Source organism: Taudactylus pleione, unplaced genomic scaffold (genome assembly GCF_031769625.1).
Source record: "Taudactylus pleione unplaced genomic scaffold, aTauple2 ptg000990l, whole genome shotgun sequence".
Classification (NCBI taxonomy): domain Eukaryota; kingdom Metazoa; phylum Chordata; class Amphibia; order Anura; family Myobatrachidae; genus Taudactylus; species Taudactylus pleione.
This window is the reverse complement of record NW_028285391.1, coordinates 457699-470123: the sequence shown is the minus strand read 5'-3', so window position 1 is coordinate 470123 and position 12425 is coordinate 457699. Positions and strand designations below refer to the sequence as shown.

Here is a 12425-nt window from a genome sequence, read left to right as displayed (position 1 = left end):
CAACAAAGGAATTATAATATTTCTACTAATGCAAAAGTTCAAGTCCTGTAAATGAACACAAATATGGGAACATCTACACCAGTAGATGGATAGGGGAACAAAAGGGCTAAAAAGTTCATTAATAGCTGCAGCAAATGAGACACTGCAAATACATTTTTAGCACACATCTCATTTCCTCACAACCAGTATGAATGATTATATTGACAGAAAGATGTCTATATCACAGCTGCTAACATCTGTAGGAGTTAAAGTAGATGACGAAAAGATTGCCATGGCAATGCTGCAAAATGTAACATTGAGTTTGACTCTCTATTGGTGGCATTGGAAGCAAACACAACCAATTTTACTACATACTTTGTTAGAGCAAAACTATGTTCCAGAAACTTGTGCCAGTTGAATTGAATGAAAGCTCAGAAAAATCAAGTAACTAGTGTTATATACAGTATGTCACAAAATAGGTCACTAAGCATATGAATGTAAGCAGAGGAATGTGTATGCTATGAATAAGAAGTGCAGCTGCACAGATGTGTCAGCCTTGAATGTCACAGAAAGCCATATAAAAGATCACTGGCATATTCAGTTAGGAGCTACCAGACATTTTAGCTGGAATGGAGAGTGGTGCACCACATTAACCACATATAATCCTATTTAAAAAAATCTAAAGGAAATGGGAATTATGTGCTTACAGCTATGACCATTGGAACAGTCACTACTTGCTTGAAAATAGGGACTAAAACTGAAGTCTCAGAAATACAATATATTTTTTATGTACCAGAGATACAGTAGGAACATAGCCATCAGTGTCCTAGAGCAAAACAGGTCATAAAGTCCAGTTCACAAAAGAAATGTGAACAGACGGAACAGAACAGGGACTGTGATAGCAACAGGTATCAGTTGACATCAATTATATGTCCTTGACATACAGAAGTGTTGTGCCATGATCAGTCTATGGAACTCTGGCACAGAAGATTTGGTAACCTTGGATATACTGTATAAAATGTCCCAAAATTAGTGAACGGGATGGTTACAGGAATATCTGTGACTGATAAGAGAAACCTGTATGTGAAAGCTGTATTATAGGGAAGCAAAGCCGTCAACCATTTCCAAAGTCAGCAAGCAGAGCTAAAACACTACTACAATTAGTGCATAAAGATATGTGTGGTCCTATGGAAGTCAATAAGTGGATACAGATACTTCCTAAAGTTCATTGATGGCTTCACAAGAATGACACACATATACTTCATTAAAATGAAGTCTGTAGTAGCCAAAAAGATTGCAGACTACAAAAGACTAATGGAGAAAGTCAGAAGCATACTCAAACTTACTGAAACATACAGAAGCATACAGAAACATACGGAAGCACACAGAAACAAACAGAAGGATACAGAAGCATACAGAAGCACACTGAAGCATACAGAAGCACACAGAAGCATACAGAAGCACACTGAAGCATACAGAAGCACACTGAAGCATACAGAAACATACTGAAGCACACAGAAGCATAGAGAAGCACTGAGCATACAGAAACAAATAGAAACACACAGAAGCATACAGAAACACACAGAAACATACTGAAGCACACAGAAGCATACAGAAACACACAGAAACAAACAGAAACACACAGAAACATACAGAAGCACACTGAAGCATACAGAAACATACTGAAGCACACAGAAGCATAGAGAAGCACACTGAGCATACAGAAACACACAGAAGCATACAGAAACATACTGAAGCACACAGAAGCATACAGAAGCATAAAGAAGCATACAGAAGCACACTGAAGCATACAGAAACATACTGAAGCACACAGAAGCATAGAGAAGCACACTGAAGCATACAGAAACATACTGAAGCACACAGAAGCATAGAGAAGCACACTGACGCATACAGAAACATACTGAGGCACACAGAAACATACTGAAGTACACAGAAGCATACAGAAACATACTGAAGCACACAGAAGCACACAGAAGCATACAGAAGCATACTGAAGCATACAGAAACAAACAGAAACACACAGAAGCATACAGAAACATACTGAAGCACACGGAAACACACAGAAGCATACAGAAACATACTGAAGCACACAGAAGCACACAGAAGCATACTGAAGCATACAGAAACACATAGAAACACACAGAAACATACTGAAGCACACAGAAGCATAGAAAAGCACACTGAAGCATACAGAAACATACTGAGGCACACAGAAACATACTGAAGTACACAGAAGCATACAGAAACATACTGAAGCACACAGAAGCATACAGAAACAAACAGAAACACACAGAAGCACACAGAAACATACTGAAGCACACAGAAGCATAGAGAAGCACACTGAAGCATACAGAAACATTCTGAGGCACACAGAAACATACTGAAGTACACAGAAGCATACAGAAACATACTGAAGCACACAGAAGCATACAGAAACAAACAGAAACATACTGAAGCACACAGAAGCATAGAGATGCACACTGAAGCATACAGAAACATACTGAGGCACACAGAAACATACTGAAGTACACAGAAGCACACAGAAACATACTGAAGCACACAGAAGCATACAGAAACAAACAGAAACACACAGAAGCACACAGAAACATACTGAAGCACACAGAAGCATAGAGAAGCACACTGAAGCATACAGAAACATACTGAGGCACACAGAAACATACTGAAGTACACAGAAGCATACAGAAACATACTGAAGCACACCGAAGCATACAGAAACATACTGAAGCACACAGAAGCATAGAGAAGCACACTGAAGCATACAGAAACATACTGAAGCACACAGAAACATACTGAAGCACACAGAAGCATACTGAAGCACACAGAAACATACTGAAGCACACAGAAGCATACTGAAGCATACAGAAGCATACAGAAACATACTAAAGCACACAGAAGCTTACTGAAGCATATAGAAGCACACTGAAGGCCGTCGGACTTAACAAGCAATTTTGGGCGTAAGCAGTATCCACAGCAGTATATTTGAAAATAGATACGCTTATTTTGAACATCCTGGGTGCAGTTAAACCAGGGGTGGGGAATGTTTTTTCTGCAGAGGGCCATTTTGAAATATATAACATTATCTGTGGGCCTGGTGCAGGCCACGCCCTCTCCATGTGATGTCACATCCTGAGGATGCTCCGGGGAGCTGTAAGGGCAGCAGTGTGAATGTCTGAAGTGTCCTAAGTACACTCCAGGCAGCTCTGCTGCAAAGATTCTGGCTTGTGGCTTGAAGACCACCAGGAAATCATACAGTTCTCCAAAACCTACCCCTTCCTCCTGATGAAACATTTTCCCAATCTTGCATTAAGCCCTGTTTGTGAAAAGGTAGACAGCTGCGGCCCGGATCTCCTTGGTCTTCACACCATAGATGATCGGGTTGAGAGTGGGTGGGATGAGCAGATAGAGGTTTGACAGAATCACATGGATGTATGGAGCTATATGGCCTATCCTATGAGTGAGGAATGAGAAAAGGCCCAGCGTGTAGAACATAAGGATAATGCAGATATGGGATGTACAGGTGCCAAAGGCCTTATTTTTGGTACTTTTGGAGGAGAGACCAAAAACTGCCCTCAGTATCAAGGCATAGGACACAGTGATGAAGGAAATGTCAAACACAGTGACCAGCAAGACCACGGTCAACCCGTAGGCACTGTTGATGGTGGTGTCAGTGCAAGCTAACTTTACCACTGCCATGTGGTCGCAGTATGAGTGGGAGATGTGGTGGGTCTGGCAGTATGGAAGTCTACTGGCCATCAGCGGACATGGGGTCACTATAACTGTCCCTCGTATAACCAGTGCAATGACTATCTTGGCTATCAGTGTGTTTGTTAATGTGGTGGTGTAATGTAGAGGGTTACAAATAGCCATGTATCTATCAAAGGCCATGGCGAGGAGAACGCCAGATTCTAGCGAGGTGAAGCAATGAATGAAGAACATCTGGATGAGGCAGGAGACGAAGGCGATCTCGTTGAGGTTAAACCAGAAGATGCACAGCATTTTTAGGACAGTGGAGCTAGATAGGACCATGTCAGTAAAGGACAAAATACAGAGGAAATAGTACATAGGGTTGTGTAGTCTCTGCTCGGTCACAATGAGAAGCAGCATCATACTGTTTCCAAACAGTGCCAGGACGTACATGATAAAGAGAGGGATGGCTATCCAGGTGTGGGCCGACTGAAGTCCAGGAATGCCGTCCAGCACAAACACATTCGGGTGGAGGTTGGAGGCATTTGTGGGACCCATGTATAAGCCCAGATTCTGAAATGTTTTCATGACTGCCTGTAAATGTAGAAAAATAATTTAATTCTAATGAGAAAAATGAAAGAATAAAGTGAGTTAAGTAGCAACTTTGGAATCCTGGGTGACATATGTAAATTACGTCATTCTATGTTTATGTTTTTATTACAGTAACGTTGCAATTGGAATGATGTGCCAGCTTCATCTAAGCTTTAATAGATACATTGTAATATATAACTAATCTTAATGAGGAGAACAGGAAGTTGCATTTTATGTTTTATGTCTTAGGGGCCCATTTATCATTGACCGCATTTGCAATGCAATCTGGGTGCCATATTAAACCCAGTGATAGCTTCGCAGGCTGTGAATGTGATTCCCTGCCAAGGTGAGGGCAATTAATGGCATTAGGCAGGTGTAAGCTGGAGTTACCTCTGTAGAGGAGACACCTCCTCCCTTCTAACTTCCGCGGTAATTCCTAGCTCAGGCCACATCCCTGCAGAGAGGCAAGGACCCCACCATTGCCCCAAGCTCAGTGACTGACAATTGTTATAGACAAACAGACAATTTTATTTCACTCCACTCCGGGACTGCAATGCTGGGATACCTGTTCTTTTTAAATGTCAGATTTCAGTTAAAAAAATATACAGGTACTACCCAAATATACAGGTACTACCCAAATATACAGGCATTACCCAAATATACAGGTACTACCCAAATATACAGGTATTACCCAAATATACAGGTATTACCAGTGTCGGACTGGGGCATGAAGGGCCCACAGGGGGAATGCAGTGGTAGGGCCCACTGAAGGAAGGCGGCACAAAGCTGATGATGTATGGCCAGCTATTGGCTGGGGGTGTGGCTAGCTACCAGAGGAGCATAAGTAAAATAAGAAAACTACACAGGTCCAGAGCCATATTACATATAATAAAATCACAATAATAATGCTTAATCTGGTATTCTCGTTATAGTTTACAATCAGGTAAGTAATAATGTTTACGTCTAGTCTCCAGAAGGCATAGGGATTAGCAGCTGTAGTTCTCGTCACCCTGGGCCTGGATACAGCTGTCAGCATTGTAAAGTCTGAATTGCATTTATGGTAAAGGAAAATCCATATTTTAGTCCTGTTACAGGATGTAGGCTCAACTGTCTCATAACTCAGTGGCTAGGTACTGCTGCCTGTACTTCACCCATCACAGAGCATTGCAATGACCAGCATACTATTCAGAGAGCATTGCAGTGACCACCATACTATACAGTGAACATTTCAGTGGCTGCCATATAATGCAGAGAGTGTCTCAGTGCCCACCATATAATGCAGAGTGTTGCAGTGCTAACTATATAATGAAGAGAGTGTCGCAGTGCTCACTATATAATGCAGAGTGTGTCACAGTGGCCAGCATATAATGCAGAGTGTCGCAGTGCTCACTATATAATGCAGAGTGTCACAGTGGCCACCATATAATGCAGAGAGTGTCGCAGTGCTCACTATATAATGCAGAGTGTCACAGTGACCAGCATATAATGCAGAGAGTGTCACAGTGCTCACTATATAATGCAGAGTGTCACAGTGGCCAGCATATACTGTAATGCAGAGAATGTCACATTGCTCACTATATAATGCAGAGTGTCACAGTGGCCAGCATATAATGCAGAGTGTGTCACAGTGCTCACTATATAATGCAGAGTGTCACAGTGGCCAACATATAATGCAGAGAGTGTTGCAGTGCTCACTATATAATGCAGAGTGTCACAGTGACCAGCATATAATGCAGAGTGTCACAGTGCTCACTATATAATGCAGAGTGTCACAGTGGCCAGCATATAATGCAGAGTGTTGCAGTGCTCACTATATAATGCAGAGTGTCACAGTGCTCACTATATAATGCAGAGTGTGTCACAGTGCTCACTATATAATGCAGAGTGTCACAATGGCCAGCATATAATGCAGAGAGTGTCGCAGTGCTCACTATATAATGCAGAGTGTGTCACAGTGCTCACTATATAATGCAGAGTGTCACAGTGGCCAGCATATAATGCAGAGTGTGTCGCAGTGCTCGCTATATAATGCAGAGTGTGTCGCAGCACTCACTATATAATGCAGAGTGTCACAGTGGCCAGCTTATAATGCAGAGAGTGTTGCAGTGCTCACTATATAATGCAGAGTGTGACAGTGCCCAACATATAATGCAGAGTGTCGCAGTGGCCGGCATATAATGCAGAGTGTGACAGTGCCCAACATATAATGCAGTGTGTGTCACAGTGGCCAGCATATAATGCAGTGTGTGTCGCAGTGGCCAGCATATAATGCAGTGTGTGTCCCAGTGGCCAGCATATAATGCAGTGTGTGTCACAGTGGCCAGCATATAATGCAGTGTGTCGCAGTAACCAGCATATAATGCAGTGTGTGTCACAGTGGCCAGCATATAATGCAGTGTGTGTCGCAGTAGCCAGCATATAATGCAGAGTGTTGCAGTGCTCACTATATAATGCAGTGTCACAGTGCATAGAATGCAGAGAGTGTCACTATACTGTACATGGCACAGCAAGTGTAAGCTTATAAAGCACCATTATTCAGAACTCTTTATTATGTGTGACAGGGTGGATATTTGATTAGTGACATTAATGGGCTAGAAATGACATCAATTTATGTATGCATTCAGTGTTTTGAAATTTTGCTACATCTTTTAGATTTGTTTAAAAAATGGAAAGTATGCCAATTTATTAACAACAAGTTGGGGTGTAATCGGTCCACTTGTATTTATAATTAATAAATCTATAAAATATATTTGCATAATCAATTTTGTTGGTGCCCCCCCAACCTAGTTGCCGAAGTGCCCCCCACAAGCCTTAATCTGGTTTGTCTATGCTTGCTGGCACAAGCTATTAAATTGCTGTTAATACTTTTATTATATTTTGTATGATGTATGTCAGCAAGCATAGAGTGTTATCTAATGCATCTTTATGTGACACTGCCTGTTCTTTTATAACCTGCCAAGTAAAATTCCAGAGTCCACTTTTTATTTCAATAAATACTAAACTTACTGTTTAGTAATTCAGTCCGCTCGCTTCAGATGACCAGCCTCCATGGATCCACCTCTCTGTTGTCTTCCAGGCTCCTCTGTGCCTGGGCTCCTCCCCCCGCTGACATTGCCCTGGATTCTGAGTGGTGCAGCTGCTGCTGGAAACTATATTGGTGATCAGCAGCCCGCTGCCCACCCAATCGCCCCTCTAACCCCCGCCGCTGCCACTGACAGCCGACTCTGTTACTGAAGTGGCCACCTGTGTCTAAGCTCCTTCCACGTGACGTCACCACTGATTCCCCCTGATTCCGGAAGGGAGAATCAGTGGTGCTTGAAGAAACCTGCCGTTGCCGTACACCACCCGCCGCACCTTCCGCTACACAACACCCGCCACTCACCTGTCGCTGCACACCACCCACATGTTAAATGAAAGTGCCGGCTACAGGGGCTAGACCACGCCCTCCCACAATAGAGGGCGTGGCCATAAATCACTGGGGCCCATCGGGGATTTCCCCGAATCCCCGGCAGCCCAGTCCGAGCCTGGGTATTACCCAAATATACAGGCATTACCCAAATATACAGGTATTACCCAAATATACAGGCATTACCCAAATATACAGGTATTACCCAAATATACAGGCATTACCCAAATATACAGGTATTACCCAAATATACAGGCATTACCCAAATATACAGGTATTACCCAAATATACAGGCATTACCCAAATATACAGGTATTACCCAAATATACAGGCATTACCCAAATATACAGGTATTACCCAAATATACAGGCATTACCCAAATATACAGGTATTACCCAAATATACAGGCATTACCCAAATATACAGGTATTACCCAAATATACAGGCATTACCCAAATATACAGGCATTACCCAAATATACAGGTACTACCCAAATATACAGGTATTACCCAAATATACAGGCATTACCCAAATATACAGGTACTACCCAAATATACAGGCATTACCCAAATATACAGGCATTACCCAAATATACAGGTATTACCCAAATATACAGGCATTACCCAAATATACAGGTATTACCCAAATATACAGGCATTACCCAAATATACAGGTATTACCCAAATATACAGGCATTACCCAAATATACAGGCATTACCCAAATATACAGGTATTACCCAAATATACAGGTACTACCCAAATATACAGGCATTACCCAAATATACAGGCATTACCCAAATATACAGGTATTACCCAAATATACAGGCATTACCCAAATATACAGGTACTACCCAAATATACAGGCATTACCCAAATATACAGGTACTACCCAAATATACAGGTATTACCCAAATATACAGGCATTACCCAAATATACAGGTATTACCCAAATATACAGGTACTACCCAAATATACAGGTATTACCCAAATATACAGGCATTACCCAAATATACAGGCATTACCCAAATATACAAACTACCTCCACAGTTCTGCAGTACAATCTATAAAATAATGAACTGTCGTCAATCGCTGCTGCCTCGGTCAGGGCTCCGGGCCCCAAGTTCTGGACAATAAAAATATATATATATAATAACAAGTGTATTTTTTTTTCTGTGTGTGCATTAGCCGCACTTATTATCATCAGACAACAGCAACCTAGTGCTGCCTGTGTCGTCAATCACTGCAGCTTCGGTCAGGGCTCCGGGCCCCAAGTTCTGGACAATAAAGATATATATATAACAAAAAGTGTCTTTTGTCTGTGTGTGTGTATTATGTGCTGTTTGGGGCATTGCTGCCTGACATATTGAATTTGTCGTTTATGTCCAGAAATTGTAATGGCCACACTCAGCATCTCCTGTATGCCCCTTTCATTTTTAAAAAATGGCCACATGTTAGTGCCGCCCACTGCTGTCGCTTAGTTTAGTCTGCCAGCTAGCTGGATGCAACATTTTGTCCCTAGGCCAAACCTACAGTAGATGAAAAAAATCAATATTGTGAGCTGTGAGGTGGTGAAGAGTGACTGGAAATGACTGGGAATAAGTGTTATTAAGGTTAATAATACTGTAGGAACAAAAACAGGCCCAAATTATGTGGTTTTTACTGTTTTTATAATTTTTTGAAAAAAGATCCAGATCCAAAACCAAAACACGCAAGGGCGGTTTTGCAAAACCAGACCCAGATCCAAAACATGAAGGAGATACAGATCCAAAACTGAAAACTAGAGATGAGTGGGTCCGGTTCCCTGGGTACCGGACCCACCTGAATTTCAGCGATCCGGGGCGATCCGAGCGTCCCTGCCTGCCCCGGATCCCTGACCCATGGCAAAACCTCGTGACCCCTCTGTAGAGTCGCGAGGTTTTGTTTTTAGTGGGCTTAGTGCTGATTGGCTATGAGAGCCGTCTGTCACGGTTCTCAGCAAATCAGCATTAAGCCCATTGAAAACACTACAAAGGAGGAAAAAAAGATGGCGCCCGCCACCTGACACCGCCAAGAGCCCCCCTGCCGACACCGCCGGCACCCCCACTGACAGCGTCCACCACCATTGCCGACACTCCTGCACTGCTGCCCAACATACTGAGGACACCGTCAGCGACCCCCACACTGCCGACACTCCCACAATGAGGACACCACCAGCACCCCTGCACTGCCGACACAGTCAGTAAACCGGCACTGAGGACACCGCTGGCACCCCCGCTCTGCCGACACCGCCGGCACCCTGCATTGAGAACACCCCTGCACTGCCGACACATTTAGCAAACCTGCAATGAGTACACCAATTTCACCCCCACTCTGCCTACACCGCCGCTACCGTTCACTGAGAACACTGCCAGCACTGCCATTCCATGTACCGAGGACACCGCCAGCAACCCCCGCACTGCCGATACAGGGCCTGATTCAGAGCCGGACGTTCTGAACGAGCACCCGCTCTGAAGCAGGGCGTTTTTTTTTTTTATTAGTGCGGCCTTTTGGCCGCTCGCATAGCTGTGGGTTACCACCCACAGCTTATGCGAGCGTCCATGATGATGGTCGCGATGGTCAAGACCATCGCGACCATCGGGCTTGCGACGAGACCCTTGTGGTAGGGTCTCATTGCCGCAACCCCAAGAGTGCTTTTGGCTCTATCAGAGCCAAAAGCACTCCCACTGACATCACTAGTGATGGGAACGCCTCCGCCTGGGCAGCCACGCCCCCGGCACACCCACCAAAGGGGGCGTGCTCTCACTCACCATCGACAGCATGCCCCCTTTGGTGCGAGACCCATAGCGACGGCTTGACCTTCGTTATTCGGGTCTCGCGCATGCGCACAACGGAGCCGCCTCCATCGTGCGCATGCGCACCAGGCCAACATTGACCAGCTTGCGAGCGCTCAGCGCTCACGAGCGGGTCTGAATTAGGCCCACAGTCAGCAAACCTGCAATGAGGACACTGCTGGCACCCCGCACTGTCGACACAGCCAGATAACCTGCAATGAGGACACTGCTGGCACCCCGCACTGTCGACACAGCCAGCAAACCTGCAATGAGGACACTGCTGGCACCCCGCACTGCAGACATCAGCATTACCCTTCACTGATAACACTGCCAGCACAGCCAGCACTGCCATTCCATATACTGAGGACACCGTCATCCAACCCACACTGTATAACACACTGTGGCCCTGATTCAGAGCCGGACGCTCTGACATAGCGCTCACTCTGAATCAGGGCCGGCCCTCTGGTTTTTTAGAGTGGCCTCCTGGCTGCTCACATAGCTGTGGGTGACCACCCACAGCTATAGCGAGCGGCCAAGAAGATGGTCGCGATGGTCAAGACCATCGCAACCATCGTGTTTGCGACGAGACCCTTGTGGTAGGGTCTCGTGGCCGCAAGCCTCAGAGTGCTTTCGGCTCTAAAGGAGCTGAAAGCACTCCCACTGACATCACTTGTGATGTCAGTGGGGCCGGCCCCAGACGGTAGGCGTTCCCATGGGAACGCCTCCATCTGGGCAGCCACGCCCCCTGCCCGCCCACCAAAGGGGGCGTGCTGTCACTCAACATCGACAGCACGCCCCCTTTGGTACGAGACCCGGAGTGACGGATTGCCCGTCGCTATCCGGGTCTCGCGCATGCGCACGATGGAGCCAGCTCCATCGTGTGCATGTACACTGGGCCACCATCGACCCGGATTGCGAGCGCACAGCGCTCGCGAGCGGGTCTGAATCAGGCCCTGTATCCATGTTGGAAATTAGAAACTGAACTGCCACATGTTAGTGCTGCCCACTGTGTCACTTAGCTTAGTCAGCCAGCAAGCTGGATGCGACCTATTGGCCTTAACTAGATGTAGCAAATAATATTGTGAGGTGGTCAAAATTGACTGGAAATTACTGGAAATAAATGTTATAGAGGTTACTAATACTGTAGGAACAAAAACAGGCCCATTTCATGTGATTTTAGCTGTTTTTATGATTTTATAAGAAAAAATCCAGATCCAAAACCAAAACACGAAACCAAAACACGGAGGTGTGGTTTTGGCAAAACCAATCCAGATCAAAAACCAGGGGAGATCCCGATCCAAAACCAAAACACGGGGGTCGGCGCACATCTCTACAGAAAACAAAAACAAAACATGGGTGTCGGCGCACATCCCTAATTCTATGTAATGATCCTATGTACTTATGGCATAACGCAGAATATTTCACAGAAATCTCCAGTAAAGTGCTGATTGCAGCCTCCATTATTAACAATGGGGACTACAATCTGTCCCCTTTATACTAAACTCCAAAAAGTGAATATTTTCGGAGTTTGGACCCAGTAGTTTATACCATCCTCAGATGGCGTATACTGCTGTAAGCCTATGGAGGCTCCAGGTGCCAGAGAAAAATCTTTTAATCTCTCCCCCGCAGCCCCTGGCCGGCTCCGGAAGCTGATGCTGAAGTCCCCTAATTAAATAAATAGTAAAACCGCACGGCTGCGGGAAAAAGACTGCAGGGGTTTTTTTAAATCTCCCGCCCGCAATTGGAGTCCCCCCTTTGTCTATTGATGAATTGTGACAGATTAATAAAAGTAGGGAGCTATAATTCTTTTTAAGTGACCTCACATTTGAGTCTGTTGGTGGCATAAGTGCAGACAATGCATCTAAATCTAATTTCTCACTCATAATCCATAAAGCATCTGGCGGCCCCCAGAC

General features: G+C 44.7%; 1 protein-coding gene across 1 annotated transcript; it reads right to left on the bottom strand.

The window, feature by feature from the left end:
* Positions 1 to 3324: 3324 nt before the first annotated feature.
* Positions 3325 to 4263, bottom strand: LOC148454475 (olfactory receptor 52N2-like). The gene has a single exon (XM_088460923.1). The coding sequence runs from the start codon at positions 4261 to 4263 to the stop codon at positions 3325 to 3327; it is 939 nt and encodes a 312-aa protein (XP_088317049.1).
* Between the last annotated feature and the right edge of the window lie 8162 nt (positions 4264 to 12425).

Bases quoted from the DNA above. Each gene is read 5' to 3' on its own strand.
- LOC148454475 (XM_088460923.1), bottom strand. From the start codon at position 4,263: ATGGGTCCCACAAATGCCTCCAACCTCCACCCGAATGTGTTTGTGCTG.